The following is a 27,823-nucleotide window of genomic DNA, read 5'->3' as shown; positions in this document are numbered from 1 at the left end:
AAAAGTGCTGATGTTCCCCCTCATTTCTTTTCTGAATACAGAATAGGCGGTGAGGTAGGAAAACTTGGTACAAGTGTTAATAATAGCCACTTCAACTTTCCTTCCTCTTCTTTGGTCATTTTACATCCATATGATATCACAGAACACTCATGTCTCACTGAACATGCTGAAAGACAGTAATATCGATCTGTGCCAGATTACTTGCTTGTCAAGTAATACTCTTTCACATACTGTATACACATGTATACAATTAGAATATAGCTGTGTACAGCTATCTTATGCTGTGAAAATGTAGTCTGATCATGACTAGCATTTTTCATTTACAATCTGTTACGTTGTATTCAGTCACTTTCCCATGAGGTATTATCTTCTAAATGAATCTCTGTAGCACCTCATCAAATGTCTGTTCAAAATCTAACTGTGTCAATTCTATTCCTTTTATCATTTGTCACTATATTATCTTCAAAAAACATCAGGTAAATTCATAAAGCACAGGGAGATTTGTTTGAATGCCTGAGTCGTCATCTCTGAGCCCTTGTGTCTGTAAGTAACTTTCCACTGCTTCCTGCACAGGCAGTTTTAGTAGTTTTGAAACCACAGAGGTTAAGCTGAGTGGCCTGTGACTCCCTGGATCTTATCTCTCTCTCTTTAAAGTGGAATGGCATTTGTAACTTCCTAGTCATTAGGAATCCCTCTCTCTTTTGTTAAACTATTAAAGTATCAGTCTGAATGTACCTGTTTCTTCCCTGCTTTTATTGGGATGCTTTCTGCACTGCAAGTCTGGGATCGTTTTCATACAGTAATGGAAATAAACTGAAGTAGGGTCTGTTTTAATGAAATGGCTTGCTTTATCTGATTAGGGCCTAATACTAATTACCAAGTAAGAAATACTTACCCTTAATATTAACAAGAAATGTGGTTTGTGAATGGGAACAGGAAAGAGTTAAGCTGGGCTCTTGTTCAACTGGGGTCAGTTCACTGACTTTACTTCAAAGACACTCTGGATTTACACTGATGTAACAGAGGGGAAAATGTTAGCCCCTGATTTTCTTCTCTTCCTTGTAAAGCAAGGAGAGACTGTGAAGCCTTTAAGGAATACTACTGGCTTTACAAATATCTGCATCTTCATACGCAAGTGCTTTAATATATAGGAAGCAAAAGAAAACTGTAACCCATGTTCTTGAGAGGCTATCATGTAAAAAGACCACCCTTTTTGGAAATAGCTAGAAGACATTAAAATATGGGGGAGATAAATAGATTTGAAGCTGCTTTCCTGTTTTTCTTAAACAATTTTAAGAGATACAGTGGTGAAGGGTAGAGTCTGAACAATTAAGACCTTTGCTGCTTTTCTACTTTTATGCTCCTGGCCCAGATTAATGTTTGATCCTTCTCGTTACTTTTTCTCTGGGCTCACTTTCATGATGGGACAGATAAGATGGGTCCTTATATAACCTTTACAGACCTCAGGAAGAAGGGGTAAAAGAATATTTCTTAGGTACAGGGTTTTTTCAGGGCAGTAGGCTGAGCTACTTGGAGTCCTAGTGAGGTTTTTGTGTAATTAAAGTTGCTAGCTTTCAGTATTATTTCAGTACTATTTTTGCTTGATATTCCTCCCAGAAATATTGTTGCTAATGAATTCCTAAGACAAACCAGTACGGGTCGTGTTGCCCACTTCCCCTGAGTTCATGCTTCTTCATACAGTCACTGTATCTTTCTTGTTTTTGTAGATGGCCTAATAGCCCCTGATGGAGCGGTGAGTCCGGATTTCTTCAGTGATTACCATCTTCAGAATGGAGACATCGTTGGGCAGCACCCCTTCTCTAGCAGGTAAATTGCTGATTGTAAAGAATGCGTATAATCCAGCAATGGCTATTCCAGTTCCCTTATAGGGCTTCATTTGTGGTGTTCAACAATTTTTGCTCTCATAGCAGTGGGAATGGTTTACACTGAAAAAGCAGTTCTAGTCTGCCTTCTGAATTACATGTTTCTTTTAATGTATTAACATGTATGTTGTAATACATCATAGCTTTCCAAAAGCTGTCAAATAGGAAAAGTAAAACTAGAATACACAACTCACTACATGTTACAGCAGTTACTCAAATACTATTCAGACGTTGTTGTTGAGAAATGCCTAAAGAAAGGCTTAAACTGCTGATTACCTAGAAGACTTTTGTTTCCGATATTCTTAAATTGTTATAAATAAGTCTCTCAGCTGCCAAAACTATATCTGTGGGTTTGTTCTTTGTTTTGTGGTTTTGTTGGTTTGTTTGCTGTTTTTCTTTCCCTTAACCTAAAGTCTTCCCAAGGTATTCTCAGTTAGATTACTGATGGTGCTTTGAAAATTTGCTTGATGAGCAAAAGATGCCGGCTTGACTTTTGGGAGTTGTTTCTCTGAGTTCCCCCTCTGGTCAATGATGTCTCCTTCTCTGAATGTTAGCAAGCTGTTCCAGTTTGAATTTCTGAGTAGACTTCTCCCATGAATTCAAAATATAAAAGACTCATTTCAAAGAATGAAATCTTCATAGATCCTGTAGTGTTTAGAAAATGTCTTTTATAGAGCATGAATTATGCATACTCATTAGCAGGAAATATTTCAAACACTTTACAGTCAAGGTACAGCATTCACTTTAACAGGATGCTATCTGGACATGCCCAGCCCTGTGGTTGAAGTTGTTTCTTTCCGAAGGAAGAATGTTATTTTTACCACTTACAACTTAGTCACAGTTTGTAAAATATGAGTAATTCACAGTGTTTACAGCTGAAGCAAAAAAGATTTTTCTCCCTTACGTTTGGCTTCTTGTAATTGTTAGAGGGCAGTGGACAGTTAGACTTGTTTGTTTATTCTACCTGTGATGCACCAGAAAGCTGAACATTCAGCAAGGGTGGAATGGTGGTAACATTTTTAAGAACAAATCAAAGTAACTAAAATGCTCAGATCAGGAAAAAAAGGTAGGACTTAAGAGATGGATCCTCTTGAAAAAGGGAAGTGTTTATAAGGATCAAGTTCAGACTAGTGTGTAACCCTTTCCATGGATCCTATGTTTGGGGAGGGGATTTTGGTGCTGATTGTTTCCAAATGCGCAGTCTTTGTTTCAGAGCATTCAGGTGATAGAGAAACTGAGGGAATGAGCTATATGGGGTCTTACTATGTGACTTACCATTTTCAACTTTAAAATACACACCACCCAAGAGATGACAGATTTCTGTATTAACCAGCACATTGTATTGGTATGTGGTTCCAACAGTCTTCATACCCCCCTGGAGGTGGGGGGGAAAGGTGTGTAGGATGTAGCTTGCAGGCTCCTTTGTTTCCAGTAAACTTAGATGTAGCCCCAGTCAAGATGCTCTTGTTTTGCCAGAAAGCTTTCAGCTGGGGCAAAAAAAAAAAAATCCAGTGTCCTTAGGTAAAAGTTAAAGTAGATCACTCAGCCTCAAATTTCAGTCCTTTATCAGGGAGCTATGTTATTAAGCTGATTTTTCATCTGATTGTATTCCAACTAAAATGAGTAGCAAAATACATCTGGTGTATACCTAGTTAAGTATTTGTAGAATTTTGGAGGCTCACCTCAAGAAAGAAAACGGAGAAAAACTGCAGTTTGGTTAACAACAAACTTGGTAATTGCCTGTTGATGATAGCATCTGTAAATATTCATATTTCTTATTACAATTCTGTTTCCTAGGAAGACTTTTTCCAATATGATTGCTCCATGGATTTATCTGCAGTCCAGACACACAGTCTAATTGGAAACAGTGTGGACTGCTGCAAATGTTCTGTCCTATTTGTAACAGAGCAGGACTGAATTGTTTGATAGAATAGATACTGGCAGTCGAATGGCGAATCCTAGTTTTCAGATGTGTGTCATTATCGTTTTGAACTTCTTGGCGCCAGAAGCCAGGATTTCCTGATGCTTAGAGCTAATGTAAAATGCATTAGTGCTCCAAGGCATGAGCCATGGAATTGCCAGTCCCATGAGTTTGGAGAGTCAGACCCTCCCTTTTCCCAAATTTGAATTGGTGTTGGAAGGTAAAACCATACGTGCTGGATAGCCTAATTAAAAATAATAGCAGCAAGTCAAGGCTCTTTTTATGTGTTATATAGTGTACATTTCATCCATACCAAAACATAATTCTAGGGTATTTTTATGCTTACAGTTAAAGCTAACAAGAACCTTATGTCAAGGATTTATTTTTAACCAGTTCCAGCTTTTAATAAATCAAGATTTTTGTTATAAAACCGGTTCATTTTTCTATTATTAATATTTGAATATGTTTTCAGAAACTTTTTTTAAAGAAAGTTGAGTTATGATTTGCATAGATAACTAGCAAGTCAGTTAACAGTAACATTTTTTTGTGAGTTCAAAGAGAGATGGCTGAATAATGAGTAGGTGCATATTTTTGGTCTTTTCATTTGTTATACATTTATTTATTGTGCCTGTGTCTTCTGGTCTTGGCCTTTTATATTAGGCTTTTTAATTCTGTAATAGAAACAGTTTGCTAAGCAATGGGATGAGTTCTGAAGGAGTCTTTTCCGTTATTAATACCATCCTGTGAAATTTGAGATAGGTGACAACCATGAGCTGACTTCTTGCTACTCAACTTTGAATAATCTAATCCTTTCTCCTCCTTTCTGCATTCCTATGAGGAACACTTAGGGTATGTTACCTTTTTAATTTCTCTGAGGCTATTTCCTGTCCTTGCACTGTGCTCAGACTGGATCAGGACTTCCCCGTGTCTTCAGGAGAGCCTAACAAGTCAACCAGAAAGACTCACCTTTTTAGTGTCTGCATGTCACTGAGAAGCTGAGCTAGTGTTGAACTAGTGTTGGTGCCCCCAGTGCATGACCAGGGCTTAAGTGTGTTCTGATCACCAGTCTCAGGTTTTGGAGCCAGAGAAATGGGGCTATGAGCAGAGGTTTTCAAGGACCACAACCAAACTCAAGTCGCCTTGAACATTTTCACCGTAAGCAATATTTAATAATATCTGTGCAAGGGAGCTCAGCCCACACCAGCTGCTGTACATCAGATTGTTATACCAGTTATACTGCGTTGAGCAGATAGTGAAAACCATGTGCTTCCTTGGCTGCAGGATGCTAGTTCTAACAGAGGTCCAGGGCAGCCTCTGCTAGCCATTGCAGCTCCAGTGTGTTACTTTTGGGATAATTCAGGGGAGCTGGAGCAGCAAGTGTGCAGTCTGAAGTGGCTGACTTTCCTATAACCCAACAGGGATATCACAGCCATGTCCTGTGGAGTCCCTGTCCCAGGAGGCACTGGACCTGCATACCTAGATCTGCTGCACAGTCTTAGGTGGGTAGAGAAGTCCTTTTTTGAAGTCAAGTAAAACAGGAGTTTAAAAAAGTTAAGGTATTTATAGGCACCTGCACTCACTGGGTTAGCGCATAGGGTTCCCTCTCCCCTGCCCCCCCATATTTTTTTAAGAGGAAAACATGAATTAGTAGTATTAGCAGTAAGAACATCTATAGATCTGGAGAATTAGGTGGAGTATCTCAGGGGCTGCATTTTTCAGAGACATTAGCTTTCCTTCACAGGGTTTCTTGGACTTTCCTTTGAAACCTAGAATACTGATTGCTGTCAAGAGTTGAGAGTGGTACCTTGCATGATCAATTCCTGCATCATGAAGTACAGAACAACTTTGAAGGGCAACTTTGAAGGGAATTGTAAAAGTATCTAGCCCTAAATTCAGTTTGTAGATTTGCTTGCATGCTTGCTTTTCTGGACATGTCCTGAAGCAAGCAGGGATAATTGTTGTTTCTAGTACTTGTCAGCATTAAGGAGAAGCAGCACATAAGTGAAGACCTGGAAAGTTGGCATTTTTTCTAATACTACCACCCTCACTTTAGGGACCCAAGGCATTGCTAGATATAGAAATGCTTTATTTCTGGTAATCTAGCTTGTGTGTTTTGCAGCTTTAGTTTACAGCTCTTATTTCTGAACTCTACTTTTAGTGGAGTTGTACTGTTGTGTATGATGTCTATAAATAGAATTATTTCAGAATATAATGTACACAGAAGTGGTGATAAAATACATAAACAGCATCTCTTGTTTTCCTCAAAGGTTTGGAGCAGAATGCAAACAGATCATAAGGTATGTTTTCCATTCAGCAGAAAATGCATGGCTGAGGAGGTTGTTTTGACAGCTTGTATCCAGATTTTTTTCATTGGCTAGGAAGAGACTCTTGCGATTAGATTACCAGCTTTGAATCATCTTACTGTCTTTCAGAAGCAGATGAGCATTAGGCATAGATTTGAAATTTTCATCTGTTATTAAAATCTGTATTTGAGGCTCCTGGTTCTGATAACTCTTAATATAGAGTGAAAGTTTTATGATTGTAGCAAACAAAAAATCCCTCACCTTTGGCAAATGTGATGACAGCTTTGTGTCTGAGCTGCAAGGGATAAAGACCAGCTGAAAACATCTTCAAGAATCTATGGTCATTTATCAAATTTTAATCACCTTCTAGAGACTAATTACTTGCTTAAGACAAACATAATAGCAATGACTAAATATAATAGACATATCCACAGTATTTTTCTTACCCTTTGGGGAAGAGACCGCTTTTTAACCTTTCCCAGCTATAACCAGAAAACGGTACAAACTTCAAGTGCGAAAGCCAATTTTTTGTTAATATCTTCATCAGAGTTCCCAAATCCTCTCTGTCTGTACTTTTGGAAAGATTAATAGTCAGGAATGCTGGACCTAGCCAACTTTTTTTTTTTTTTTTTTTTTTTTGTCTTCGCAAGGAAGCTTTCTCCAGCATAGAATCCTTTAACCTCATTATAAAATGTAGCAGAGCTGCCATTGCGCAATCTTCGTTTTCACTAAGACAAGGCGTTTCTGTGCGTGTGCTCTTCCCGGTGTGTGTGCTCACATCTCCTCTCAACAGAGATCTGATTGAAGGTTTTTCCCAGGAAGCGGTGAGGTTTGGCATGTCAAAAAAAACAACCCAGTTTTATGGGGTGACTGTCTGTCTCTGTTCTTGGTGGAACATCTTTCCTCTTGCCTGGATTTACAGCCTAAAACTATAACTGCATTTCTTCCTTTTGCCATGGCAGGTCATTGTGATATTTTGTGAGCTAAGTATATATATGGAGCCAGGATGGGTCTGCATCGACTTCAGTTAAGCTGCGTCTGTTGGCAAGTATGGGCACGCGTAACCAAGCTGTTTTGTCTTGAGTTGACACAAACTGCCATGATGTGGGCTACAGTAGCTTAATACACGGCTGTAGGTGCTGGTGGGAGCACAGGGAAGACCATTACTGTGACTTAAGTTATCTCTAGCTAAGCTACCCACGTGTAATGTCTGCATGGGCTAAAAGTCTACATTGAATGGCAAGAATAGTCATATCCACAGGTGGTTTTTTTTTTTTTTTGCTTGGGTACCCTGATGAAAATCAGATGTGAATTTTAATGTGGGAAAGACCTAGGTCTGTAGCCTTCCATTCCTTTTGGCTCCTGCAGTGTTGCGTGAACTCCCAGTCGTGTCACAGCTGAATAGCCCCTGTTCAGGTCAGGTACAGGAACTGCATTAGGTGCTGGCAAATACGCGCTTTGCGATTGTTTATCAATGTAGAATATGAGTTACAGGTACAACCATTTAAAAACATTTTGATAATGTGCATGGTTTATTTAGATGTTTGAACTTTCCCTTCCCAGCCTTTCGGCAGCTAAGTGCCATCTTGCAGGCTACATCTGAAGGTGGAAAAACTAATACATTAGTAGACAGTGAAAGTGAGCTGCCTCAGGCAACCCTTTACAACCATCAGTGGCAGAAGAAACTTTGTTTCATGGTTCTTGGAAAGATTAGCTTAGGTAGAAAACATGCTCTGATGTGGGGTCTGTGCTACAGTAGAATTGAAAGTATCCATGTCTCATTTTCCTCATCATTTGGATAGAGGCAGTAATGTTTTCCTGTCTTACAGGTAGACATATAGGAAGTATAAAATCTTTTAATTAATGAAAAGAAAAGCTAATAGAGTGTAAATTATTATTACAGTATGATTCTACTTTCAAACATTTTACCATAGTGATATTTCTTACAGTTCTGTGTGTTACTTTTTCTTTTCCATATTTAAACTTTATTTCAAAACCAAACAAAAACCTTTTTTGCCTTTGCAATATGTTCAGCAGAGTTGTACTCAATTTCTAGCATTTGGATGCTATTTAATTTGCATTTCCCAAGAGAATTGAATTAGGTTTTATTAGTAAATTGGGCCTATAACCTTGTAGGCAGGTTTTATTAGTTTATCACACATCAGTATTAGCAAATTGTAAATCCCACTGAAACGAATTTGAAAAGGCCTTAAAGAGAAGCCCAGAACCAATGAAGTTTCTGGAGACAAACAAGGGGGTTTTTGTTGTTGTTTTGTTTTAATCCCACAAAAATGTTGTTAGTGGTAGTAGAGTCATGTCTTTTTTTTTTTCTTTTTTTTTTTAATGATATTCTGTTGTCCCAACTGCCTACATGTTTAGTTTTCAAGAAGTTTAGTTCAAGAAGTGAATACAGTCAGGATTTTACTAAATTTCTGATACATGGTTTGGCATAACAAAGGTAAAGCACACTTCTCAATTGGACAATACAGCATTTACTGACTATTTGTGGGAAACAGGCAGGTAATTTTATATTTGCTCATCAGTGCCTGTTCAAGTGGTACATGTGCTTGGAATTAAGATCTTGCATCTAAAAGATAGTAATAAGGAAGAAGGAACGGCTGTCTTTTGGAGGGTCTTGTTCAAAATCTGGGATGAGCTTATTGGAAGACTTCACTTGATTTCTTCAGATCCTGGATCATGACCTAAATCAAAATTCACTGTATAGTTGTTTTCCTTCACAACTTAAATGTGGGAGTGGTGCTTCCAGAACATGAGTACTTCATCTCTAAGAGCTTTTGAATGCGAGCTTGAATTTCTTCATGTCTAGTTTATAATAATTTGTTTGTAGAAATTAAATACTGCAACCTGATCATATTATAATCCAGTTTAGATGTCACTAATGTGTATTTGAACAAACTATGCTGTTATGTGGACGGTTATTGTTGCATTTTTGAAGACCAAGAGTCTGATTATTCAAGAGGAAGATTTTTCTCTGACCCATATTCATCAATGAGATTTTCTGAGGGTTTGAAGGTCTGTGCATGCTGCACCACTAAAGGATTAGGGCCCAGCACGGCCTGTAATTTGGGACTATCCAGATGAGGACAATATTCTTCATATACAGTATTCTTTATATTGCAACTTTTTAATGTGCTTGGGTGCTTATTTATTATTATTCCGTTCTTAGACTGTATCAGGAAAAGCTTCCAAGCAGCTCTCCTTGTATCCCCTAACATGCAGCAGATGTCCACAGTGCAACACGCAGCCCTCGCCCTAGAGGAGCTGGTAGTCAAAATGGGCAGGGAACCAAAGATGAGAAGAGAATTTACTCATCCAAAGTTGGGTGCCAGACCCTGGAGTAGAGCAGCGCTCTCCTGACTGCTCTCACAGTGCCCCAGTGACCAGACCACACCACCTCTCCAAGGTGTGTGGTCCATAATCATGAAGGATCATGTTGCACTTGTTTCATTTACTGTAAGAGCTGTTTAATTGCTCTGAACAATTACACTAGTATGCTAAGAGATGAAATAGCTTGCTTGGGAATATTTTAAAGGTGCAATTTTTTCAGCATGTTGCAGATCCCGTTTGGGAGGAGAGTTGGCATTGAGGTTTTAATGCACTTCAGCTCTCTTGGAATATAGGATACTTGGGCCTCTTTCACTCGCCGTCACTTCTTTTACATTTTTTTTAGTTGCTTTTTATTTTACTATATTCCACCTGCAGTTGGCCTCATTTAACCGACATGGTTTAGGTGGCTATTAAGAATTTTAAAAGAATACCAAAATGCTGTAGCAGTTAGCTCAAGTCCTATGGAATGTCTTAGCAAAAAATACCCCAAACCTGGGTCTGTCTCTTCTGAAATGTAACATTAATTAATTCCCACGTTCTGTCTGCTGCTCTTAGTCCCTCCAGATGTGCTACTAGGAATAGACTGGCTCCCTGGTTACAAGCCATCTGGGCTCTGTAAACTGATTTGCACTTATATTAAACAATAAGTGAACAGAATGCGGAAGAGTTATTAAAGCAAATGTACATTGCTTATAAATCTCAAAGTAAAATATTAAAATGTAGTAAACGGGAATGGAATGTGCAAATGAAGACCTGCTTGTTTTTAATGAGTTTAGCTGTGACCTTCTCGATTTCAACCAAAAGAAAAGAATTTTATTTTTCTCTTAAAAAAAAAAAAAGAGAAAAAAAGAAAAAGAAAAAGAAACTATAAAACTGCTTACAGAAGTATCTGAGACAAAAACAAGGAAATATAATGTTCTAAACTTGACTGGTCCAAACCACTCAAGCTGCTGTGACAGCTCATAAAACTGAGAGTAGTTTTTAACTGGACTCTGTTTTACATTGCCAGAGTGAATTTTCCTTGCAGGAAGTAGCCAGAAGGTTTATTTAGTTTCCAGACTGCTGCTTTGATCTTTCCATTCTGTCACTTCTCAGGTTACATAGCCCTTTTTCACTGCAGTAAATCTGCAACAGTTAATGAGAATAAAATTTCCTCCTTCTCACTGATCGCATGCTGTTAAATGCCAAACCACAGCCAGCAGCATATTTGCAGAATTCAGCTGCACTGTACAAAAACAGCACAATCAGTTTAATCTTGTTGGTTTTGTAATTCATTTTATTGAGTTTTCCTTTTTCAAGTGACCTATTTTATCAAGACAAGTGGTTGCAAGGCCAGACCTGGAAGAAAGATTTAAAACTGTAATAAAGTGAAGGGTGTTTTGTATGCTATGTATAAGCATGCTCACTGGATTCAAAATTAAACCTTACAATGAGTAGTTTTAAAGTCTTGTGTGTCAGTGGGATATTTCTTATGGTTATTATATGAACTGAACAAGTGCTGCAAACAAGTCTCTAGTATAAAAATTAATGTGACATATCAAATTAACTTCTTTACCAAATAGTTAAAATTGTTTTGATTCTAAAATTTGACTCTCCGAATCTGTGTTTATCAGCTTCAGCCATTCGAGTATGACTGAACCACCCTTTTGTTTTCCCTCTGGAAAACTGGAAGATGTTTTTTTTAACCACAAGATTTAAAAAAATAATAAATAAGTTTACAGAGTTTATTTGCCTTTTGAGTTTTGAGCTTTTAAGTTTTATTTTTTCCAAGACTCCCTGCCCAACCTTTGGCCTGGAAGCACTTTATTTTTAGTTCATTTAATTAAAGTTGAAATTTTTGCATAATACTACTACTCCAAGGTATAGATCTCCAAGAAAACGTTGCACATCTGTATTTGTATTTGGCTTGTTCCCTAATATATCCAGTGTTTAGCCCTAAGAAAGGAAGTGGTAAGAGACATCGAGATATACTTCCTTCTTGATTTACACTAGTCATCACTGTTTTGGGATAGATTTTGACAAGGCTTCACTAGGGCTCTGTGGTGATATTTAAAAGTGGTTGTAATCTGGACAATCATCTATGGTGGTAAAAAATATTTAAAGTTTATTCATCAGTAATAATGCTCCAACTGCATTTGCTGTGTGCTCTAGTGAACACTGCAAATCCCCTAGTAATGTTAACTTTCAGAAAAGACTTTGAAAGCTTTTATTGGCTGCAGCTGTAAGTTAAAGCAGAACAGATTTTTTTTTTTTTTTTTTTTCCTCTCCCTCCCTCCTTCCCTCCGGCATCTGGATTATCATCCACTTTGAGTTGCCCAGTTCTTGGTGCTGCCCCCTGGAGACAGCACAACTATCTGTCAGTAACCTCTTGGCATGGCTCTTCTGGGTATTTGTGCACAAGAGGGAACGTTTTTCCCCATTTTTATGGAAGTGCAGAGCTGAGTGGCAGTGCTCGTACTTGAGGAACTTGTATAAATATTTAAAGGAATAATTCTTCAACTATGAGCGCTTCAATGCAGGGCACTGAAAACTCTCATTTTCACTTCAGCTGTTTATCTCAGAGTACGTTTTCACAGTGACCCTGCTTGGTAACCTGGCACAGGAAACCAGAAACACTTCCTTTCTGTAAACGGGAAGGCCAGTCAGCAGCCTGTGGAAGACACGGACCAGATCCTGAGCTGATCTAGTCAGTGACACCAGTCACCTCTAAGATGTTGCCACTTCAGGCACTTATTCTGCTCAGGCTGTTGGCTGAAGGTTCTGTACCCAACATGACACTGACATTGCTGAAGCTTGGTAAGAGAGATGCTTGAAACCTTCCCAAGCCAGGCGTATTACTAGTTAAGATTAAGGCAATGTACTATTCAATTTTATGGAGTTGACACAAATACTTTGGACTGTGCAAGGAGAGAGGGGGAGGGAAGGACATATTTGCTTTTTATTGCCTGCTCCTCAGGGCTTTTTTTAATTTGTTTTCATTCTTAATTAATTTTTAAGAAATGGATATATCTAATCAGTGGGTTTGGCCGGTTGTTGAGCCAACAGCACAGGAGATGTTTCTGTCCGACTTTATAATGGAAAGTCGGAACTCCTGGTTTCTGTTCCAGCTCTGACTGTGCACTTGACCTTTTAACGAAGCCTGTGCAGAATAACTGAGAAACTCCCCGTCCTCGTGGTGGAGCTGTGAGCCTGGGTGAGGGAATGCTAATGAAGTTATCCTGATGCCCTTCAAAGAAACAAGACAGCTATATGAAACAACTTGAGTTCTTGAGTCGCTGTGTTGCCCCTGGCTGTATTCTGGATTTGTTGCCTCTAGCAGATGAGAAATGTTCTTTTTTTCCAATTTGAGGGGTGTTACAGAATAAACAGAGGTCTCTTCTATCTACGTCAGTCTAATTTGAGTTTTCTCATTGCTGTAGTTTGTCACTTGCTGTCTTTAATGTCTGGGGTGTTTTTGTTCTTTCAATACTTCGATGGGAACCTGAGGTCATGGAGAAAAGGAGCAACTTGCCCGGGATCACACAGCAGGTAACTGACAGAGCAAGAAACTGAGCCCGAGTCCCAGGCTGCTTTCACAGAGCTGGGATGGCAAGCTCTACGGCTTTCAAGCAAGGCTCTTGCTGAATTTGGCTAAGCAAGGTCATTTGGTTTTAGTTCAGTGCTTTCTTACTATTCAGTTGGGATTTTTTTTTTTTTTTTTTTTTAAATGCAGCCTCCCCACCAGTGAATTTTGGCATGCTTATTGCTTGGTGCATAGCTGGAGCCTGACACAGAAGATGCAGTGCTCATTTCTCCACAATTGTCAGATTTGCATTTGTTTATAATTAAATGGCAGAAACAGCAGTATTGTGCTGAGATTCAACTGGGCATGAAGTCCAGGAGCAACTGGAAACTTTAAGTCATTAAGTGTACTGAAGAAAGCTGGATCGCATGGAAGGAGATACATGATCATATCCATAAAAGCTGTATCATGATGCACAAGGGAGCTAAAGTATTATTGCACAGGTTCATTTTGACATTTTCTGTCTTTTGAGCAGATACAGTATTACTATTTAAGGAACATTGAATATTAATGTTAACATAGAGATGGACTTGGTGTATGATGCAGTGTTGCACAGTCACTGTCCCTGCCACAAAACTGCCCTCCCACTTGAGCTTGAGGGATAGAAAGCATGGGAAAAAAGCTTTGCAGATAGGGGAGAAAAAGTTGGGACTGAGAGAGGCAGAATTTAAGAGACTTGTGGTTTATAGTTTAACGTCATTACCAGTAGTGGGAGAATCTACAGTTACAGGACATTATATAAAGAAACATTGTTTTTTCTAAGGCTTCTCAGTTGTATGCTGTTTCTCCATAGCCCATGGTTTGTGCTCTTACTCTGCAGGACAGAAAATTTATGGTCAGCGAAGCAAAACCAGAGGTAGCTGGCACGTAGAAGTAAACAGGATCATCTCAGTTGCTAGAGACTAAGCAAGGGAAAAATCAACCAGCCTTGTGTCACGTTCTGACACCCTCCACTCTTTCATGACTGGTGTTCTGAAAATGGTATCCCGTCCAGTGTTTAGCTGACAGTATCAGCAGAAAGGCCAAAGAGTCCATGGGTTTCACAGGCTTTGAACCTTGGTTAAAGTGTGGCCATTAGCTGGTACGTGCGAAGGATTAACTAAATATTTCTTACCTGAAGATAATTATAGAAGCTGTTAGATAGCTGATAGATAATTATAGAAGGCTGTTTTTTCTATGGAATTCAGAAACATTTCCCATCTCCTGTGTTTGGATGCACGCCGTGCCTGAATCCTCAGTGTACAATGGGTCAAGGCCTGGATGCCCCTAGCTCCCCCTCCCTTTCTGTACCCTGGTCTCTGTACAGAGGAAACCTGCGGAGGGAGGGAACTGCCGCATTTGCTAACCAGTCTCCTAATTGGGCCAGCAGGACTGCAGCTTCTGCTGCATCCCTTATGTGATTATACTGCCCTGCACTGCATTCGTTGTCTCAGACCTACGGTCTAGCACCTTTCATCAACACTTAAAAAAAAAACAAAAGCAAAAAACAAACAAACAAAAACCTAAAAACCAACCAACCAAAAAAAAAAAAAACACTCTGAGGAGAGAAAATTGCAGACTCTGACGCTGGCAAACTCCTGTGTCACTTGTTGGCAAGTTTTATAAAACTGCATCTCAGTTGTACAGGTTATAATGCTGTGCTTGTCTCAAGATTAGAGACTGGTGTGCCACTTCTATGGCTTAGGTACCTCCTGAGGGAAAAATGCAGCCTTCAGTATTCATCTGAACATAACTTGTTTTGCCTGTTATACACAGGAACTTGATACAGTATTATAGATTACAGGGGTTTATGGCATGAGAGTTTGAGACAATATAGGATGGTATCTGTACCATATGTTATCAACAGTGTTGTCACACATGAGTAGATTCACAGAAGGGAAACATTAGGACTTCAAGGATGCCCTGCATGAAATTCTGAATGCCTGCCTGGGGTGAGGTGAGGGATGTTTTAAGAGTGAAGATGGTGTTTTTTAGAAACAATAATATAAGGTGCATAAAGGGAGGAAGTACAGAGGAAACGGAGGGGTTGTTGTGAACTTGCGATGTGAACCCCAGCCAGCAGCTAGAACCACGCAGCTGCTCGCTCACCCCCCCAGTTTGGATGGGGGAGAGAATCAGAAGAGTAAAAGTGAGGAAAAACTCATGGGTTGAGATAAAGACAGTTTGATAGGTAAAGCAAAAGCCACGTGCGCAAGCAAAGCAAAACAAGGAATTCATTCACTACTTCCCATTGGCAGGCAGGTGTTCGGCCATCTCCAGGAAAGCAGGTCTCCATCACACATAACGATTACTTGGGAAGACAAATGCCATAATGCTTTCTTCTTCTTCCCCAGCTTTATATACTGAGCATGACATCATACGGTATGGAATATCCTTTTGGTCAGTTGGGCCCAGCTGTCCCAGCTGTGTCTCCTCCCAACTTTTTGTGCCCTCCCAGCCTGCTCGCTGGTGGGGTGGTATGAGGAGCAGAAAAGGCCTTGAGAGCTTCACAACAACTAAAAACACCAGTGTACTATCAAACTATTTCTCATCCCAAATCCAAAGCAGCTATTAAAGTTAACCGAACTGTGCTGATGTCAGGCTTCTGAAGGATGCTCAGAAACCTTCTGGTTTAAACCCCATTTTCTGATACTCAGGCGCAGCTTTGCAGAGCTGCAGGTGTGATCAGTGACAGCAAGAAGAGGTGCCACATGTATAAACAGAGGCTGCATATTTATGCCTGCAAATAAACCCTCCCAGCAGCTCACTTGAGCACGTGGAGAACTTTGGATGGGATTCCTTCATTAGGATTTGGTAGGGTTGCTGATGAGTTGAGCGCTGTAGTGTTTGCTTGGTCTTGCCAAGGTCAGAGGGCCTGGTGATTAATAAATGTATAGTTTTTCTCTTAATAAAATAGATTTTATTTTTAATAAAATGATAAAACTTGTATCCCTAGTAAGTAGCTGAGGACCTTTCAGACATGAGGTGGGTATAAGCCTTGTTGATGCAGAGTAAGGAGAGAGGATTGGCAGGGTTTTAGAAAAGTTTAGGATGAAAAGAAACATAGCTGAAATCGTGGCTGTGGTGGGAGCACCGTGTCTGCTTAGTTTGAGTTTCCTTTTCAGTGGGCAGTGATTTCAGGGTGCTTTAAGTTTGAGTTACCAATTATGAAACTAATACAAAGAAAAGGATGACATTTGGGCCCTAAAGTGTAAGCTCCTAAACTGATATTTCACCCTCTGGTGAAGACTTTTCCTGGACCACCTTTGCCTGCACAGGCAGACATAGTCTTTTACAGTACAGTCTGGCACAACTCCTGCCATACTGCTTCATGCCTCTTTCGTGCCTGTGCAAGCCTGTTTCTCAAGCAGTGTTTCTTGCTGGGATTGCTCTGAGATCCATGCATCCTACCAGGCGATTTCCAGCTGGACTTCAAGGGGTTAGTTTTGACCAAGAATTTCCCCAGTGACCCGGGACTTGCCTTTCTGAGGCCCTGCTTATGCCGGAGGAATTAGTACTCATTTTAGAGCAACTTGTCAGCACCAGCACTGGTAACAGTGTGAACGCTAGCGTGGACAGGCTCAGGTGTCTATCGCATCAGGAAAACTTAAAGAAAGCAGCCTTGCTCCTTGGTGAGTCTGCACTCGGGTGCTAATTACCTTAGCTCAGACTAAGCTCGAGAGCCTCTCTGCCTGTACCGTGCGCTCACGAGCAGCAAAGATACCTGAATGGGAACGCCAGCAGAGGGTTGCTGGCAGAGTGCTCCCTCTCTGAGGCTGCCAAGTCTTCCAGACATACCACAAAGCCTATCTAGTCTCCGAGGCTCTGTGTGCAGGAGGCAGTTAAGGAAAGTAAGTATTTTGTGGACACAGTGGGATGCGGGTTGGCATTTCCTGCTGTGAGGGGGGGACACGATTGGTCTTTACATTTTAAATTATGTCAGGGCACCTAGGATCCTAGATGGCCCTATTAATTTGGATGTCATGAATCAGAGTAAGTATCAATAAGCAGAGCTGTTAAGAAATCTCTCCTCACTCATGCACATCAGGAACATTTTCCTCTTCGGCATGTGTTCTTCAGTTCCCCAGCAGTACAAGCAAATTGGAAAGTTCAGCTGTCATTTGGGGAAGGTCATAGATCACACTAGCAGCCTGAATAATCCAAGAGGTTTTAAGTATCATAGCATTTAGTTTAAAGTGAAATTTGCTCTGACAAGGGCTGGCAGACCAATAGGAAAAAGAAATATTTGTGCTTGGAGAAGTGCATGTGTAGAGACCGCGAGTATAACTGATGGCTGGAAGTGATTTCAGTCTAAAAAAAACAAATCATTAAGAGAGTGCATAGGGGTAAAATACACAGTTCATATTTTAAAGGGTCTCAAAATGAACCAGTAACTGAGGTTAGCAGTACATAGTAATTAGCTGTGCTGTTCACTGTTTAACTCCATCAGCTCCAGGCATGGTGGTAAACTTTGCACAAGGAAGCAGTTGTGCTTTGACGACGTGGTTAGCAAGCACCAATTTCTCTGTGTGCATGCATGCATTTTTTTTGAGACAAAACTGCCTTAACTTGCAGATTAAGGCAACGGCATAAGTTGTTTATCAGAGGAGTTCATCATGGTGGTGTGTGATCTGTATCCACTATACAACTACAGGGATTGCATGCACTTCTGGTTACCTAGTTGAACAGGGCTGACTAACAGGAGGAAAAATACCAATTTGGGGATGAGTATTGTTGCCTCAATGGCATCATTATGTGTCCCTAACTTTTTGGGAAGACAGGCTGATGCTTGCTTTGCTTAGCACTGGGTTTCCCCTGTTGCTGCTGTACAAATCAGGCCGACAACACGCTTTTCCTAGGAGCAAGTTTTGAAGTTGATTGCTGGTACAAATCTAAGAACACGTGGCACGAATCATGATCCCAGGCCAGCTGTTACCCAACAAGTGTTTACAGCCGAAAAGCTACCATCTTTCCTGGCTCTGCCCTTCTGCTGTTCTTGGCAGAAGTGGCACGAATTCATCAGAACTTGGTTTTCAAACCCCTGTCTCCACCTCCATAGGTTATGCTTGCAGAGTCACTGCCCTTGGCCTGCCAGCCTCATGAGTAAGCCAGACTCCAGTCTCCAGACGTTTTGTTTGCTGTTTTGTTGCCCTACCCCTCCGTTACCTCCTGGGCTCAATAGCCTTTCCTTCAACTAAGAGGACAAGCTTTTTGCTACGGGCTGCCAGCGCAAACAATCAAATAGGCAAAGCTGGTATGTTTCAAGAGCAGTAACATGTAAAAATGAAGCCAACTTTTTTTTTCTGAAGCATGGACAAGCCTTCATTTACTTAAGAGAAATATTTAGATAGGAGAGAGTGGTGATTTGATCAAGGTGTGTTAATGTGATTTTTCTGTTCCTTTCTTTTTATTTTTTTAACTGTCCAAAGCAGTTATCAGCTGATCCATCTCTTCCAGTTTTCTACAGGACACTAACATATGTCTAAACCATTTGGAAATAAGTGATACTCCTCAAAGTTTAAACTCTAGGGATCTTTACCTAATTACTTACACATTTATAAAAAAAATATGAAAAAATGATTTGCTAAGAATGTGATTGAAACCATATTTTCCCTGCTCTCGTTATCAATTTAAATACATTTAAAAGTTCTTTGAATAAGGATTACTAAAACTGGAAGTAGCTGGGAAAGCTTTGCCTGCAGTGCTAGAGACCCATTGCCACCTCGTGGCCTAGTGTCGTTATTACACATCACCCCCAAAACCCCCAGTGTTATTTTAGTTTGATAGTATATAATGGCAGTAATAATAATATAACCAAAAGAAGATCTTGAAGCGCTGCAGCATCAAGAGAAGCCACATGTACATTTAAGAAGAAAGTCCTGCTTTAGGGCACATCTCGGGGTGCTGTATTTATTGTGCCCCTCTCTGCCACAGTAAACCTGAGGGTGGCTACTGTTGTCTCCCCTGTAAGCCAAGGCATGGCCCTTGCTAGCTTGGCTTGCCATCAGCAGCCTCTCTGCAGACAGGACTCACAGCCTACAGGACTCACAGCCTGCTTGCTCACCTACAACGTCTTTCCAGAATGAAGTTTTCAGTACTTAACAGAAAGGCAAAAAGCCCCTATTCTACCATACTAGTAATAAAACCAGATTATCCACAACTAATGTTCATATAGTCACAGCAAAAAACACTGAAAGATAAACTCAGGAAAGCCTTTTCTATCAAAAAATATTTTCATTATAAATCAATTGTAGATGCTTTAAGGATCTTTGGAACAAAACAATGGAATTCCTGAGTTCAAAGGTAGCCTTAAAGGATCCCGCTTCTTCCAGTGTGGCATCACTGGCAACTGGGAACTTGCAGTAGCACAACAAAACTAGACTCTGCACTTCCAAATCCCACTACACCTTCTTTAAGTATGTTATTAACTCCTAATACTAACAGTACTGAAAGAACTCTTTTAAAGAATCGGCATTGTTTTACAGTAGTTACTGAACTTGGTTTTCTTCTGAACTGCCAAACAGATTGGTTGGCTTCCTGCTAGGTCCTTGTTGGCTTGTTCGGAAGAGCTTTGTGGCCTGTATTCAGAAAGCTATACCTAATGGCAGTCCGTGTGAGGGCTGTCTGTCTAATCCCTTTGCGTACTGTGAATCAGTAACACTGGTAGAAGTGGGGACCGTCCTCTGACTAAGGTGAGTGCAGGGTTTCGTGTTTCTGGAGACAAGAGTTAGATACAGACAAAGTAACAGGCTTTCTCTTAATCCCTTCTTTCAGGTGTCACTTAAAGCTTCACGCCTGCTAATGAGAAGGCTGTTGTTTGCCAGGTACAAAGGAGGGACATGGAGAAGGTGCCTCAGAGGTCACCAGCTCATTTCATAATGGGCTTAGAAAAGAGTAATAGAGCTTTGGAGGGGATACAGGAAGGAACGGGTGGCCAGAGGAAGGTGTGGAGCCAGAGGTGTGTGTTTGCGTAGCTTTGCACCACTACAGGGTACACCACTGCTACTCTGCTTCTCTTTGCTGTGCTGAAGGGACTGATCAGCCTTTAAGGTCAGACTGAGTATGTACGAGTTATGAGACGGGGCATTGCTGATTCAAATACAGACAGGCAGACGTGGAAACAGCAAAGCACTTTCAGGGTGCTGCATTTCTCAAGAATTCTTCAGGTGAAGCAGAACTATTTTCTCTGCAGTTTGGCTTGTTGACTGTGTCCCCTCCCTCTCAGAGGACAAATCTCAGCCTCAGACCTTTCACCTTCACGTGATTATCAGAATATCCCACTAGTGAGCTAGTTTCCTGAGAAACCAGGCACCAAGGATCCTTCTCTAGCACCCCACGGAGGCACAATCCAAGGAAAGGATCTTTGCTGGGACAGAGTGATGGACATGGTCCCCCACCACTTCAGCAGAGCCCTTTCAGTCCAAGCGATTCAGCAGTGCCAGCTTTTTGCTGAGCCAGGGCCTGGGGCCCACCCATTGTACATCTTCTGGATGGGTCATTCTTTCCCAGCCTTGACTGTTGCATAACCCATGTTCCATATGTATAATTGGCAGTAATGAGCTTCAGCTTTTCCCCACTCCAAAAGCACTTTGGTTCTTTGTGTTTTGACAGTCTTCAGAGGGGAAGTTCAACTCCTTTCAATGCATCTTTAGTCAGACAATAAATCAGAATCCTTTTCCATTTGTCCTTCTACTGAAGTGGAAGTTTAAAAGTGACATAACCATGAGTAGGCAGTAATCCAGTATCTTGGGCAATTTTCATTTTTCCTCTACCTCCCGCATGAGAGTTATTGTTGAGCATGAAATATGTGCCACTTTTCCTGACAGTTCTTGTGCTTTAGTATCTAATTCATTGCTGTGGGACTTTTTAGGTGTAAAAGATGCTGTTCTGTATGAAAAATGAATTATTCTGTCTCATTAGTACATAGACTTTCAGTATATGATGAATTCTTTCTGCCAGATATTCTCACTTTCTCGTTTCTAGCTGGTATTTCCCCAGGGGCTTCAGAAATGTACTGGAGGAAGGAAATCAGATTATTGAGATGTGCTGTGTAGGGCAGGGTTACCAGTGGGCTTTGCAAGAAGCATGCTTGAAGCCTTTCCTGAAAGACATGTTAATTTTAACGTACAGATAGAGAAATTGAGTCACAGAAGTGCTCTGCCAGTGAATCCATAAAAGGATAAAAGAGAAGACTTCTGTCTCTTCTGGGATTTCTATTTGTCCTGAAAGCCTTTCCTCAACAGGAGTTGTGTTGATTTCTCTGCAGCATTTCTTTTCCCATCAGGAGAAGAGGAGAGAGAGCAGTGCTGGCTAGAAGGGGAAGATGGCTTGCAAAGTTGCCTCACAAAATTATCTCCATGGCGAGAAGAGTTGGAGACACCGGCACTAGTGTGCCTTCCCTACCACACAAAACCCTACAGTTTCTCTCTCCTCTGTTTTTTTTGTAGCATTGGAGTTGATGGATTTGGTCAATCGCCAGGGGTTCCTGCCCGCCCAGCGACTGCGTATGGATACCGCCCGGATGAACCTTACTACTACAGCTATGGAGCACGATAAAACAGCCCGGTCTGCTGTCGTGGATGCTGCCACCTGCCCTGGAGGGATCAGTGTGTGTGTGGCTGTGGCCGGCAGTAAATCTGTCCCTTGGTAATGCATGATTGGACCACGATGGGTCCATCGTTATGTATCCTTTGGCGTGTGTAGCTCCAGATAAGCCTAGCCTTTCTGGCTCCAGTGTTTTAGTTGACAGTGTTTACTCTTTGGTTGCTCTTTGTTATCATTTTTGTACAGTATTTGCTCTGTGACTTGAAAGCAAGAATTGGAAAGCTACTGGACTGGAAAGTGTCACATTATGTATATTAAGCTACTAATTTAATTTCTATTAAATATAAAAACCTGTGTGGTCAGCAGTGGTGAATGTGTTTCTAACCAACGTTTCGTTTGGTTTACAAGGCATTTAAGAAGAATGGTTCATGCAAAGGGTGTTCAACATGGACTGATTCGGTCTAAGGCTTAAGTAAGCTGAACACTGTTAAGTCCCTGACACATAGTTACCTCCTGGCACTGCCCTGACACATAGTTTCCAGAGTCCAGTCCTGGATCTGAAGACTTTAGTAATGGAAAGATGGCACAGATTCACTCTCTTGGAGCTTCAAACGTTTACAAGCTGGTTTAAATGCTTGAAAACACTTAAAATTAGAAACTACGCTACAACAGAATACCTTTATCATAGTGTTCAAATAGAGTTCTGTGAGCTGAGAGAAGACAGCCACATCCTGAGGACTAGCAAGAGAAAAAAAGCACTGTAACTTGGTTCAGAGTCCAGACGCAGAGCCTTCTCCACAACTTCCCTATCCTAAAATACAAATGTATCCTGTCCTGCGTGGTCACGGGGTTTAGGTTGGATCTAAGCACAGATCACTGACTGAGCAGCAGAGACAGGCCAAGATACCTTCACTTCGGACTTGCGGTGATTGCATTAAGCCATGTTTTGAAGCATGCTATGTGCAGAGTTTAGGCAAAAAGTATTCTTAAGTTGTGTACTCCTACCCATAACAGACAGAAGAAAGCGTATGGAAACGCCCTCTCTGCCACAGACATCGAGACAGCAGTTGAAATTCCAACGTTTTAAAATAAAAGCTACCCCCACCTCATGATAATTTTTTTTTTAATGGCTATTGATTTGCTATTTAATTGTTCCTTACCTCTTTTCTGCCTCATTTCTGGCTTAAACAGAAAATAGACTTACATCAGGGGCTGATAGTACCAAAACAGTAGCCGGTAATCCCGTAAGACTGGTGTATGTGTTAGGAAGGTGATCTTCAAAAGCACGGCGTTGTTTAGGAAGTTGACAGACGATTAGTTTTACACTTCAAAAATATTTTTTAAATCAAGATTGTTTTTAAGGCTTGCTTTATCTTTTAAAAGCGTGCAGGTACTTTTTATATGCACTGTTACTCACTATGTTTCAAACTGCATGACTGGAAGCGATTCTAAAATTAGCCATGGTATTTCTTACCAATTTTCAGCCTCCTCCCTGTGCTGGCTTCACTTACTGGAGGTAGGTGGAAGAACAGCATTGCCAAGATTAACTAATAGTTTTTAAAATCATTTTCTATACAATTTTTAACTAATTTTTATGCAGTTTCTTAGAAAATATGAGATCTTACCAGAAACACTGCAGAAAACTTGAATTAAACTAATGGGTTTCCAGTGTCGTACCTTTCTAGATTCTTTCCATTGGTCTGAGCCCACACTTTATCTGCCCAGCGGTTGTGCCACATTTAGTCAAAAGCTTTCAGATATTTTTATAGTTGTAGCTGTGAGAGAAATTACCCAAACTGCATATTAAGACACAGGCTTTTCTTTTCAGACTGGCACTCGCTCATCAGGCTTTTCCAGAATATTAGTGTGAAGTTATTTAAAGCAGTTGCCCTTCTCATGGAATGTGTTTTTGGGGAAAAAAAATATGAAGTGGGTCCTTGGAGTATATGCAAACAATCAATGAAACTGAAGGAGCTTTTAATTGGAAGCTTCAGGTTAACGAGGAACTACAGTCGAGCTTCAGCAAAGGGGTGGGTGTCTGTAATTGTAATACAGTTGTGACCATGCTGAGAATAAATGGCAGTGGAAAAATCTCTGGCTGCATTTTTAGTATTCAGTGTTAGGAGTTTATGAGAAAAGAATAAAAGATCAAGTATTTGTAGCTTTGCCTGGCAGCAGCTAAGAGAAGAACATCATTTATCTGCAAGCAGAGCTTGGTAAAAATTACTCAGCACTTAGTAGCCTGAGGATAGAGCCTGCTAGCCAAGATGAAAACCAGCTGTGCCACAATACTCTCGAAGGCAGGAGAGGGGCTGATTTTCCCTTTAATTACGGTTCCTGAGCCAGAAAGGGGGGAAAAAAAAAGATATGAGCACATAGAGTTTTCAATCTATATCACATTTCCTGTGGGAGGGAAGAGGGAGACTGGAGAGTCTGACCTTTAGGGTAACTTTTTAATTATCTATATTTATGGATTCAGTCCCCGAGTACTGTATCCTGCATAAAATGGAGCAAGGAGGGATCTGCTTTCTTTTAGCAACTTCTACAACTTTTGTCCTTTCCTCCTTTTCCTGGTTTCTCTCCCTGACTTTGTATAGGTCTTCCTTTCTTTCCCTACAGCAGCAAGCCCTAACCATCCCAGGAGTAATCTCTTCCCCAGTTTGCTGCTAATTAATTAATGAGTTTGGTTAGGCAGGTGTTTTAGATATAATTAGGCTGTAAAGTTAATAGCACAATGAAATAAGCATAGGCTGAGAAGTTCATACGTCTGTTAGCTATTATTCAGGCTTTCTGCAGATGTATGGTATCATTTCAGTGAGCAATCTACCTAATGCAGCAGCCTAAGATCTTGTTTTAAATTATTAGTTGTACCACACTAGTATTTAGGAGCTTACTAAGACAACAGAGGGTGGGGAAAAACAAAAGTAAAACAATATCCTTGGCCTAGAGAGCTTATGAAGGACCTGATTCAAAGTCTTTTAAATATCGGTGTGTGTGTGGAGCTGTCTGGTAATAGTTTAGCATGTGCATTTCATTCCAAAATAAGGCTGCCATGATTCTGTTTAATTTAATCCACTCTGGATTAAATGAAACAGGAACAAGATGTATCTTCTTCTGGAATAAGCAGGACAAGTTCTGTTTAGATACAAGAGATTTCAAGCCCCTCTGGCAGGTTCTTTAATGGAATTCCTGTAATACGTACACCACTGGTAAGCTCAGCTGTCCACTCTTCATGGGAGAAGGCTGAGAATAGCTACAACCTTCATTCCTTCCGTGACCATCCTCAAGAAAAATACAACACAGTGAAGCTGGCTTACTGGTGCAACTTATGTTGCAGCTGTCAGCCCTTAATGTTGTAGTGATCTGCTCATTTTCTACTTTATGAGGTGAAGGAGAGAGCTCTGAAGCAACAAGAGAGGTACCAGAGGTGCCTGCCCGCGCGGGCGGTGGATGACAGTGCTGCATTGCATGCAGTTCGCAGGCAGAAGGTGACGTTTGCAACCAGTCAGTCTAGAAAACTGAATGAGAACGCAGGACTTTTCTGGAGTTGGTATGTTGGGGTCCCTGCCCCCATAAAAAGAGAAATCCACTTCTGTTTATTAAGAAACTGAGTACTTGAGAAATATCTGTAGCGGCAAAAAGCTACTGTAATGCAGTTGTAACTAACATGACTATGCGGCAGGAGGACATCACTGGAAAAGACATCTGCTGCAGTTCAGGTGGGTGCTGGGAGCACCACCCCAGCCCTGTTTCTTCCCTCTGCCTTTTCCAAAGGCCCCGTGACCTGCAAGAGGAAGAGCTGGAGAACATTTCTACAGCACACATAGTGACTGCACCAGAGCCTGCTGGACGACACTCCCCAGTTCTCCTTTAAGACCCTATGGGCTCCACTCCATAGATGTGCTTTTTACTCCATCCTCTTCTACAGTTACTAGCTGTTTGTCTCTCCACTGTGCCAATCTTTTCTTGCCCAATCGACTTAAATAACCAGTTACAAACCTACTGAGGCACTTGCTGACAGCTCTGTAATCCTGCTAGTTCCTTGTCTACTCTTTCTTCTCCTGCCCTTGAAGGAGGAGGAAGGGGGTTCACAGCTACTTCATTAGGTCCCGAGTTATTCTCTGGCTGTGCTTAGGAAAGGCAAATTGCTAAGTTTGAAGGACAGAAGCCCAGCTCGTGTGTTTCTACAGCAGCTAGCACAATAGGGCCCTGAGCAGGGTGCGCGCCTCAGTACCTCTTCAGTTTGTTCAAAACAATGGACTCATGGAGGAAAAGCAGACAAAGGGAAGGAGTGGTTCTCCACAGAGGCACTCCAGCAAAGTAAATGTACTGTAAATGATGCACAGCAGCCAAAGTTTGGTTTTTTTTTTTCCCCCCCCCGAGAACCACAGGAATTACACCACAGCCTGAAGCTGGAGTCAAGTGCTGTGAGTAGAAATCAGTTGTTGCTTATTAGGAATGTTTTGCCTTTACCTGCAGTTGTTCAGGTCTTCCAGTCTTCTGCCTTTCCCCTGCCACAAACACACGCACACACAGAGGACATAAAAATCCACGCTTAGGCCCTTGAGTTCCTTACCTAAAGATGGTGAGGAATGTCCACACTTCCCCTTATTTTGCACTTTGGGGCCAGGGTCTTTTGGTATGACTGTTCCATTTGGGCCAAAGACTTTGTATCTTTTCTACCTTTGAAAGGGGGAAGTGGCATATCTGAATTTCATTTTAGTTTCTGTTCCTGTGTGCATCATGTTACCCCATAACCTGTGACATACTTTGCCTCACACGCTATGTATGACCCCTTCAGCTTTCCTGCACCCTCCTCCTCCTGTCATCTTTCTGCTTTATTTAAAAAGACACAGATCATCCAGCTGCCAATATTTCCCCTCTGCCAGAGGAGTGGACTCCTCCTAGCGCTCTGCCCCTTTGTTAACCCTGACATGCCAGTTTATGGACCTCCCAGTGTACAGTTGTAGAACAAAGCCTTCCTCTTTTCTTGCCTAAACAGATCGTGAAACTCAACAGAATTTGGGTGTGGATCTGAGGGAGATCCTTTTTTCTGTCCAGATACCCGTGGCCTTCTTGTGCTGAAGGGACTCCAGCATAAATGTGCCACTGGCCAGCAGATCTGTGTCTCTGGGGGTATCTGCACTGTCCACGCTCTGGGCATCAGCTGGAAGGCTTTGCTAGAAAGCGGGGGAAAAACATATTGGTAAAGAATACACTTTACAAAGTTTATGCCAGATTTGACAGCAGAAAATTTAATGCAGGTGAGGTTTAGTTACTAAAGAAAGCTGAGGAGTTAGCACAGCTTAGACCACCTTTGTTAAACACGCTGCCATTGCCATTAAACCTTTGTCTAGACAAGGCCACGGGTCTGGGGTGTGCTGCTGGTCCTGCTCACTCTAAGCATTAGGTTCAAAATGATTGAGCAAACCACATCCTAATGCCCTGGCGCTGTGTGAAACTGGAATAACATTGGCGATATGAAAATAGTGTGTGAAAAGCCCAGACCTCCCACTGCACGATAGTAATTCCTTTCAACGTTCATTCCGCTGTCCAAAATACTCACGCGAAATCTCTCCCCGGAGTCACTTTACCCTGCAGCACAGAGAGCAATTAGTTTTAATGGCATTAAATAGATCTCCTTACGATGCACGAGTTACACCACCAAAGCAAAGGCGCGGGGCTCGGGGCGATGGCGCAGGGAGATGTGTTAGACAGACCACCTGCCTCGCGGACGCCATTTGCACCCATTATTGAGGCCGGTCGGGAAGGTATTGCTCGATCCCAGCGGGGTGGGGGCTGCGTGGGGAAACTGTGGAAGGAAATCAGCTCGCTAAATGCAGCCGGGGGAGAGGAGGCCGCTTGCCGTTGGAAGGAGGGAGACACCTATTCCCCAAGCGCCCGAGACCCACCAGTCGCAGGCAGCACGGCTCATTTCCACATAGCAAAGGAGGTTGAGGCAGTGGCTGCGATTCAGTTGCTGCCACGATTTCTGAGGGAATGAGGGTGAAGGGCTTGGGAACGCTGGTGGACATGGGCAGGGAGCCGGGGGGGGAGGGGATCGCTGCCGGTACAGAAGTACCGCGGGAAAGGGCAATGGCAGCCTGAGGGGAGACTCGCCCGCAACCAAAATGGCCGCCGCCGCTTCTCGGGCCGCGCCCCCGCGCAAGATGGCCGCTCCGCTCCGCCCCGCCCGCCGCCAGGGGGCGCGCTAGGCGGGTGGTGGCGGCGCTCCGCCCGTCCGACTCGATGGTGATCCGCTGCCGGAAGCGCCAGTCGGCGG

General features: G+C 41.7%; 1 protein-coding gene across 1 annotated transcript in view; it reads left to right on the top strand.

Moving 5' to 3' along the window:
* Window positions 1–21,902, top strand: part of KIFAP3 (kinesin associated protein 3) — a 76,141-nt gene extending 54,239 nt beyond the window's left edge. Inside the window, exons 19-20 of the mRNA XM_082484711.1 lie at window positions 1,728–1,827; window positions 21,444–21,902. Coding sequence (XP_082340837.1) covers window positions 1,728–1,827; window positions 21,444–21,552 — 209 coding nt within the window. The 3' untranslated portion in view covers window positions 21,553–21,902. The remainder of the gene's footprint in view (window positions 1–1,727; window positions 1,828–21,443) is intronic.
* Window positions 21,903–27,823: the final 5,921 nt, after the last annotated feature.

Source organism: Vanellus vanellus, assembly GCF_965231255.1.
Source record: "Vanellus vanellus genome assembly, chromosome: 5".
NCBI classification, from domain to species: domain Eukaryota; kingdom Metazoa; phylum Chordata; class Aves; order Charadriiformes; family Charadriidae; genus Vanellus; species Vanellus vanellus.
Note: the sequence above shows the minus strand (reverse complement) of the source record. Positions and strands in the feature narration are given on the sequence as shown.